The following is a 9,976-nucleotide window of genomic DNA, read 5'->3' as shown; positions in this document are numbered from 1 at the left end:
CTGTGAAGGGTCAGAATATGAACACTATGTAAGAGTTAACCTCCAGCAAAAAAGAAGCACATAGGAAACTCAGGTCTCCACTTTATTACATACCCAACAGGAATCTGACATTAAAGAAAAAACTCAAATCCTACACAAACTGGTTTTATTACACCACAAATGATCCTGGTCCCTCTGGCTTTTCAGTTTATGAAAGGGGGTGTGCTCAAGCTAAATCATGTTGCTCTTTAAACTTCAAATGTAAATAAATATCCAGATCAACAGACCAAGGATCTAAAAAATCTCCATCATTGCTCTTATCTAACTGAACGCAGGTCCACATCATTTTATTGTTGGGTAAACAGGCTCAGTGAATTTGGTGTGGAAGGTGTGTCAGTGTGTTAGAGGAGACTCTGTAGGACAGACAGCCAGTGAATCAGTCCACATACAAAATACATGTTAGATCTCTGCTTTTCTTTATATGTTTTATTCAAGTTTTACCACAAACTGGATTTTCTAACAAACAGGAAATAACCAAGCTGCACACAGTGTTCAACTCAGGACTCAAATTTATTGAATATTTTACTCAAGTAGAGAGATGTCCAACAGGTGTTACAGAAATCACGATCCAGGAGAACTTCAGCTCTGTAAACATCAGCAACATTCTCAACATCTAACATGTTAAAGACAATGTTGTGACTGTCTCCTCAGAACACCACAGTGATTAAATGGACTCTTGGTTGGACTCAGAGCAGAATGTCCAGAGCCACAACCAGAAAAACAAAGACCAGCAGAAGTTTCCTGAGTGATACATTATACTTGTGTTAGAAGAAGAAAAAGATCACAACATAAAACTGGAATCATCACTTTGTTAATAATTGTTGATATTTTGGCAATATGGATCATTTAAATGTATCATCTTTTTTTCTCTTTTTTCTTTTTTAATTTTAAAAACAGCAACATCTGAATCGTAAAAAACAAAAGACAAAACTTTGTCACCGTTCACCACTGATTTCATTAATATTCAGATATTCAACAAAAAGAACAATTTCTAAATCAAAGAAGAGACACTTGTCAACTTCACAAGCATAAATGAAACATCTTGTAAATTTAGATAAAGATAAATGAACAATTCTAATTATAAGCTACAGGGCACCTTATTCACTATTATGTACCAAGGAAGTGCTTTGCATAAGCTAATGAATATGTAATGTGGAAAAATAATCAATATCCTCATACATGTCCTCACCAAACAATTTCATATTGATAAAATTTGAAGAATTAGAAGACAGTTAAACTACATGCATGTTTCTCTATAACATAATCAGATTATACGGAATATTCTGTAGAAGCCATTGTGTTGACATAATGTTATATGCCATGTAGCTACTACACAAAGAAAAGGTTAACTTGAAAACATAAAGAATATTCACACACCATTATAGTATAAAAAAGTTTTAAATGCAATTATTCAAGCCTAAACTAAGATGCTAATAAGTTTTAATAAGGTAAAAGCATGATAATAATAATAATAATAATAATAAAATAAATCCTGTTACCTAACCCAAGTGTGGACTCCTTAGTGAGTGAGTTGTGTTACAGAGTCTCTTTAACATCAAATTCAACAAAAAGAGAATTTTCTAAATTAAAATTACTTGAGTTACTGTTGATTTAGTCTTTTCAATGACGATGCATATTTTATAAACTGATCATGTTTTACTTATAGAATATTAATCTGAAAAGTAGCTAGTGACTATGCAATAAATGTAAATGTAGTGGAGTAAAAGTATAACATCTCCCATAGTGGAGTAGAAGTACAAAGAAAGTACGAGAAAAGTACAAACACTGCTAATTTGCACTTATGTACAGCACTTGCTTAAATGTACTTAGTTACACTGGTGTCAGTTTAAAGACAGATCATAGATCACAGATCAGACTCATTTCATCACTTTGTCACTGTTCTTACTCAACTGGACAAAAGAACACAGAGCCAGATTTGCTCCAAATGTAGCAGCCTGGATAAACAGGCTCTTTGAACTGAGCATTGAAGGTGTGGAGATGACTCAGTGTGTTAGAGGAGACATTGTAGAAGGACAGAGTGCCAGCAGGCCAGTCCAGATACACTCCTACTCGTTTGCAGCCAGTAGAGGGAAAAGGAGGGCGAGTCCAGTCAGTACCATGCCCTGCAAAGAGCCGTCGTTCAGCGGTACAGAGACCAAAACACCATGACCTATCAGTATGTCCTAAATGAATATATTCACCGTAGCCTTTCCTGTCAATGTGTTTGTATGCAACACCTACAGCATAATCTTCAGTATAACCACAGCTCCACTCTACCTCCAGGTAATGGCGCCCAGTCAGCCCCTCTCTGCACAACACCTGATGCATAGTATCAAACCTCTCTGGGTGATCAGGATATCCCTGCTTTGCTCCAAGTGTCACCTTCTTGTTGTTATCAGAAAGAATAAGGTTGTAGTTTACTGTGTTTGGGTCCAGGGAGAGATCACAGGCATCTGATGGAGAGATTAAAACACAATCTGTTCTTAGTCATCGTCATCACCGTTCACTGCAGTTTACAAAAGTATGCACTCATAAAATAATGATATTCACACCTTGTTCTCCATTTTTTAATACTGATATTTCAGTATGGTTATAGTGTAATAATATGTGCAACATTAGCAATGTGTTGGCTATATATTCAAATCAATTCAATGTCACCTTGTTGAATAAAAAGTATCAATATCTATTGAAATCATTTAAACTTATGAGTGATTCCCAACTTTTGAACGCTAGTGTGTACATATAAATATGTGGTTTACTTCTGTTTCCGCCACTTCATATATGGGAAACTATATGGCTGTACATGCTGTACAGCATAGATAAATTATGAAAATATCACAACAGTATTTAAAAAAGTTAAATATAAAATACTTAATATTAAAGTAAAGAAAATGCATGAAAAATGACTTACACCACATTAAAGCACTTTTGTCTGTGATAGTCGTCACATCAGGAGGGACGTCAGGCTTTGAAAAAGCATCAGTGACCAGTTTGCCCTCCTTGTAATGGTAGATGGTTGCTCCTTGGTATTTCTCATTTGCTGTGGCTGTTACAAGGAAACGGACACTGCTGCTGTCCTTGAGAGGTTTGGCAAGATCATGGAAAGCTTTGGCTTTTTCTCTCATTTTGGTCAACACTTCATCTGAGAAGTACCAGTGGTCTGCATCGGTACATCTTATTTCAGGTGAATCCAAGTACTTGGTCATTGCATCAAGGCAGGGGTCAGTACTTTCCACAGAGGTGAAAACAAAGCACAGAGTATTCTTTACATCTGGATCAAAAACCTCTCTATCCAACTCTGACTGATTTTTGACGATCTTTGTGTTTGTTCCCTCCATCATGTCTACACAGAACCTAATGACAGTGATTTCTCTCTCCATATGATCCATCCACTTGCTTAGTTTGTCCTGACTGAATGGTGACTTGTCTCTGTCATCAAAGAGTTTTTCTAATGAGCTCTCATCTTCTTTGCCTTCACGGATGGAGGGAAATCTCTTCTTCATGGTCTGTTGGAGTTCAGATGTGTAATCATTACACAGTTTTTGGAAAGTGGTCAGCGTTTTGCGAATCTCTGGAAAATCCTCTGACACTTTGTCTTCCAGGGAATCATTGCATCTCATTTTTATCTCCCTAATACCTTCTAGAGCATCTTCAGCTTTCCTCACTAGTCCAACACTGATCCCACTCATCAGCTCAGCAGCTGCAGGATGCAAATTCTTCAACGGCATCAGCCAGACCTTCAGTGGAGCAGCATGCTCTCCCTTTTCTCCCAGTAGTTTTGGAAGCTCTACATAGGTCTTCACTGCATCTTGAAAAGTTGCAGGGTTGCTTTCAAGAATGAAGTCCCCGTAGAATTTGCAGGAGAATTTGTTTGTCAGGTCTTTTTCTTCCTCAGTCAGCTTGATGTCAACTTTTCCCTCAATATCCAATGATGGAATCTTCTTTATCACAGCTTCTATGCCGCCCTGGATGTCCTGAACACTGCTAGCATCTAACTTTTCACTGTCAAATACAAAGAAAGCATTTGCTCCATATTGGATGCCTGTGATTACATGTGTTGCCGAGCTCTTCGCAATAACATCTGTTTGTTGCATGCTCTTGGCTCCATGAGGTGTCAACAACAACTGTTTGAAGTTGGTGGTAGCTTTGTACTGAAGTGTCACTCTGCTCTGGTTCTTGAATTTCTTCTGGTCATTCAGGTATTTGGCAGATCCTCCAACTTCAATCAATCCACCCAGGAAACTGGCCTTCAGGGAAGCATCAACAGACAGCAGATGAGTCTTGGATTCAATGGAGTCAGATGCCGTAATCTGAAACTCACTGCTGGGATTGAAGGTTTCAGTTGTGTTCTCTTTTAGAGTTGTTTTATCCCACAAGGTGAAACCTGCAGAGAGTAAACATCAACCATGTGTTAGAGCAGAAAGAACATTTTGTTAACATTCAGCCACATGTAGAGCTATTGTGGAACTTTCAAGAAAGAGGATTTGAAATGTTTTACACTTTTTGTTCTGATAATAAAAACCGGAAAAGAAAAAAATGACCTGATTTTTTTTTTCTGTGTGTTTATAAAGGGAAATCAGGAATTAAATTAGGTGATTGGATTGTGTGTGGAAATTTCCTTTGTCCATTTTGCATTGATTTTTTGTTGTTATCTGGAAGTTGCGCCCACAAGCTTGACAGTGAGATAGCCGCATCCCAAGGATTTTCAAAGTAAACACACTGTCAGACCTTTATGTGTTTGTGGTCTTGTTGTGTGCATGACTTTATCAAGTTTGCCTGTTCAACCAAACACTGTTTAAATTGCCTGCCAGTGTAGCAAACTGTTAGCTACAGAAGATAACCAACACTAACTACATTCATTGGTTTGTAGGCAAACTGTTGAAGCTAACAAACTGCTGTTGTATGTGAATGTTACTTAGTCATTATTATTGTCAGCTGTTTTGCACCTCATTTGGATTTTGCTCCTCTAAGTCTGTGTGAAATGTCTACATTTATGGTAGAAATAAGTTAACTGGTCTCTCCTCAGTGATTCATGTCAGGATTACAAAATTATGTTTGTGCATGTAGACTACTGAGTAGAGAAATGTTATACTGGCTGCTTTTTACATCTTCATCATTTAAACCAATCAAATAATTAACATAACAATACAGACAACACACCAATTCTGCAATAAAGATGTAAAGGCAGAAATAACAATAATGGTGCCAATTCTACAAATTTACATTAACAGAATGACCAAATTCAAGTTCAAATATGCAGCGCAGTTTTGTGTCTTGTTACATAGCAGCTAGACTGACCCAATAATGTGACATGTTATAAGAAAAGACAACAGTACTGATCAGCTGTCATTGTATTTATGCAGTGTGGTTATCCAATTTTGGTTCCTGTTTACAAAATTAAAGTTAACAATGAAGTTTAATTTGGATGAATGAGCATGCTGAATATTGTAGAGTATTGTGGTACGAGAAATAAATGTCCGTAGCCTTTCAAACAAAACACCATCAATGGCATCATCATGAATCACAAGTTAATTTATCACACTTTGCGAAGGCTACCTCCAACTTGCTCCCTATTGCATTCAAGGCAAGTATGAGATAAATGAAACACTATGTTTCACTTGTATGCTGTATTAAACAGTCCTCAAATCCACTTGACATCACATAAATCACAACACATGATACTAGCAGCAAGAATGATTTTTTGATGTTTGCAGTGTTTTGTACAGGCATCGACACAGCCACCTACTTTGTCATTCCCTAGTCCTCTCCTCTAGCATCCCAAGTTCACCATAGCAACCACAGCCTCACATAAGCGGATATCACCAGTTAAAAGTTCAACACGAGTTAAACTGCAACACCATCACTTTTGATTTGAAATGGAATAATGACTGAAAATAAAGCACTGACATGGATTTAAGTAGTTTTATCGTGTACGTCCATATTGATATTGTGAACAGTGAAGCAATTGTAGCCTTCTTTTTTAAGCAGTCTGCCAATTTTAGGACAATGCAGGAGGATGATTCTAAATATACAGCAAATATAGCCAGGACACAATCATAGTAAGGAGGAAAGATTAACTTCGTAGTCATAGTTTCATTTCAAAGCCAATGTGCTGAAGTACAGAGAAATTACAATTAGGGATATCAATGATTAATTGATTATTGGTTAATTACCATTAATAATTTAATCAATTGAAAATGTATTGACTGATAATGCAGCAGATGAGGGACATGTGGTGTAACTGTCAGAAAATGTTCTGTAGATTTGCTGTAGTATCCGGCTGCACCACCAGGTAGAGCCTCTTACTTCTTAATGAGATTGAGTTACAGGTGTGTTTGGTGACCACCTGTCAGGGCTGCACAAACTGTAAAACAAATGCACCTCCCTGTTTTCTGAGGTAGAAAAAAGTCGCAGCGTGTCTTGCTCTGCTCGCTGAGGCAGTCCTGTTGAAGAAATCTGACTGGCAGCTGTGCGGTTTAGCTATCTGAGGCTCATGCTAATGCTAAACTAGCATCTTTAACAGAAACAGCTGCTCAGTTAATGCAGGCTGAGAACTGAGTGTCAGACAGCAGGACTCTAATTACACATGCCTCCAACAAAATCAACACAGAAGCGATGAACTGTATAGATGACACTACTCTGCTTTGAGTCCACTGTAAAAAATTGCTGTGAAATCCACAGTAATTTATTGTGTTTCTACAGTTAATTACTGTGAATATTTTTACAGTATAGTACTGTGTATTAGGCCTAAAAACACAGTAATCATAATGATACTGAAGAAATCACAGTAGTGAACACACCACTGTAGAAAATCACAGTAACCATATGTTACTGTAGAAAATCACAGCCTCAATCTCAGCCACAACCTTCAAATTCATGGTGCAGATTGAATAATTTAAACTTTACTTTTAAATAATTATTCTTTTCATATGAATTCAAGTACTTCAAGATGACCTTGTTTGTTCATGCTTCTGCATGCCATTACAGGCTTTCACAGCCACTGTAGGTGCTCAGCTTATTTTCCTTTGCTTCTCATGACCTTAAAAGTGTTGGGCAGTTTAGTGGAATAGTTGATGCTTTTCCTGATAAATGAAGATACGCCTTCTACATGGAATCCTGCCCAGACATTTATGGAGTGTGACAGCTGCGGCTGCTTTTATCATCTGTTGATTAACTGGTTGACGCCTGAACTGGATCATGTTCAGCATGGAGACTTCCACCACCTCCTCAGGTTCAGTGTTCTCAAACTCATCAGGGTCATGATCCAAAAGAGACTGGGAGCCTAATAATATAATATTAATCACATTTCTAAAATATAAACATTTGCAACGTATGACAACTGAGCCACCAATGATGACTAGTCAGTGATATTATCTATGTATGCTGCTAACCAACTGCATTCATCAAGTTTGTGTGTAAACGGTTTGTGTGTAAATTGACACCCTTATTGATGTATATTTATTACTTTTCCATCACTGTGTTATCAGCCTGCTTCTCAGCCAGGTTTATTATTTTGACACTGGGCCAAATCCCCTCATTAATAACCCAAAATTTCCTTACAAAGCCTTGACCAACCTTAAAAAGGTCACATACACACAGCATTTTAGTTTTAGTTACAAATTCACTGAGATTCTTCTGAAAGTGCTACTATGTTCAGTGGCAATAATGTTCACAACCTGTACAAGGTGTACGAGGTGTTGTGAAACTTTAGACTTTGCACTTATGAGATGTGGTATGTAGTAGCTTCTCATTAATATAAAAGACAATGGCTATTGTTTCAGTGGCATTGTTGACACTTCCCTTTGGAAATGAAGACACACCTGTTACTTGGCAATTTCACAGTTATCACCTGCCCAGACGTGAGAAGAATGGAATAATGCCATGGCAGAATCAGTGTTTTCACATTGAGTGTGTTATGTGTTGTGTGACTGAATGCTTTGGGGAAAGATCATGAAACCACAATCTTTCACTGACCTTAAAGGACGGGTTCACAATTTTCAATCAAAAAAAGTCTGTCTTAAAACAACAGTCAGGAGCCCAAATCAATACTGAAACATGTTTTTCTTGCTGTAATCATTCCTCCTGTTCATACTGACCATTAGAAGATTCCTTCATAATGCATTTACAATGTAAGTGATGGGGGCCAAAATCCCCAGTCCTCCTTGTTCAAAAATGCATTTAAAAGTATATCTGATGCTAATATGAAGCTTCAGCGTCCAAATGAGTCAAATCAAGTGGATATCTTTCAACGTTACAGTCTTCCACAGATGCAGCTGAGTGGCCCTATGAGCTCCGCTGATACTACGTAGAGCTTTCTAGCTGGATCACATTGTCAATTCAAACCAAGTGCTTTCAGGTTTTACATTTGTCTCAACATTTATCAGGTCATAACTCTTTATACAGTCTATGTCATGACCAAGCCCCCAGGAACAGCGCCAGGCTGTGAGGCCAATTTGACATAGCAGCCAAACTGTGTAATTACCTCACGTGACGCTATTGGGCCCAAAAAGACTTTTTCCCATAGACTTACATTGTGAAAGAGATGTCTGTAAATCAGCAGATAGATTTTTTTGAATTTACTGTGCTTTGAATTTTTGGGAGGGGAATCAATTCCCTTTCTTGTGGGCAGCACTGAAATCAAGTCTTTAGTCTGGTTAATAAATTTAACTTTTCTGTCCCATAAGATCATTTGAAATTCTTGTCAGCAGATCTCAGACAGGCAGAGTAAGTAATTCTATTACTCCAATGTTGTCTACATGAAGTTTTACCTGGGATTAGTTTATCCTGCCAAGCATCATAGAGCATCCCTAAGGTGAAGGGTCGACCCAGTGCAGCTACTGTCATGGTATCTGAAGACATGTTGTCAAACCTGTTGGTGAACATGACACAACATAGATCAAAGCAAACACACACAACCTTCAATATTTGATTCAATTATCTGAAGTTAGTGTCACACAGGTAGACAACTCTCCTCCATGACATAGACAGAGAGGGAAAAAACAAGAAAGAGACCAACAGTCAGCTTATTGGTCTTGGAAATATTTCCAAGTTAAAATATAAATAAAGAAATATTTCCACCCTGTTTGTCCTTACCTGGTGTAGTTGTGTAGATCAGAGTCTTCTTAACTTCTAACTGGAGCTTCCAGTCTGATGGTCTGTGATACTGTGACATTACTTTTATCCTGTTCTCTCTACCCCTGACACACCTCATTATATGACAGCAATCTGATTATTTTAATTATGTTGCAGTTTGTCCTGTTATCTCACATACAGATCAGAGAAGTCTGAAGAAAGATATGTGTAGCCCTTCGCACAACACTAAACAAGATACTCCTTTATACGTGATCAAATGTCTGATATCAGTCAACAATAATCAGGAAGTTAGTTTTTAAATAAATGATATTGTTGCGTTATCTTTGTCTACTGACGTGGGTAATTCATGAGAAGTTAAGGTTCAAGGTTCAAGGGAAGTAATGGGTCAAAGCTGTCAGACAGATTTGTTTTCTAGTTGCACAGAGAGTTTTTGATATATTGATTTGGAATAATTATACTGTATATTGTAGCTGAATACCCATGTTTATCAACACTGTTGGTATGCGAATGTGCTGTGAATGAGCTGATCTGCTGCCGAACATTGTTAACTGTTTGATGAACTCAACACAGCTACTTCTTATACTGTCTAAGTCTGGGTATTACTGTAATATCCTGTCACCCCAGAAATACCCCCCCCCTCCCCCCCCCCCCCCCCCCCTTTTTTTTTTTTTTCTCATTTATTTATTTCTATAATTTATTTATAGTTATTTTATTTACTTTTCTTGTCTTGTCTTGTTCTTGACTTTTTTCATTCCTGTTCCCTGAGTGGAATTCCCAATAGGCTTGGTGATCTACAGTCTTGTTTTGTTTATTTCAATAAACATTTGATCACAAAAAAATAAAA

General features: G+C 37.5%; 1 protein-coding gene across 1 annotated transcript; it reads right to left on the bottom strand.

The window, feature by feature from the left end:
* Positions 1–545: 545 nt before the first annotated feature.
* Positions 546–9,226, bottom strand: LOC137172373 (stonustoxin subunit beta-like). The gene is made up of 4 exons (XM_067576767.1): positions 9,133–9,226; positions 8,808–8,908; positions 2,951–4,423; positions 546–2,492 (listed from the first exon to the last, which is right to left on the bottom strand). The coding sequence occupies exons 2-4, from the start codon at positions 8,896–8,898 to the stop codon at positions 1,942–1,944; spliced, it is 2,115 nt and encodes a 704-aa protein (XP_067432868.1). The 5' UTR covers positions 8,899–8,908; positions 9,133–9,226; the 3' UTR covers positions 546–1,941.
* Between the last annotated feature and the right edge of the window lie 750 nt (positions 9,227–9,976).

The sequence above is a fragment of the Thunnus thynnus genome, chromosome 20 (assembly GCF_963924715.1).
Source record: "Thunnus thynnus chromosome 20, fThuThy2.1, whole genome shotgun sequence".
NCBI lineage: Eukaryota > Metazoa > Chordata > Actinopteri > Scombriformes > Scombridae > Thunnus > Thunnus thynnus.
The sequence above is the reverse complement of the archived record's forward strand: the minus strand, read 5'-3'. Positions and strand labels throughout refer to the sequence as shown.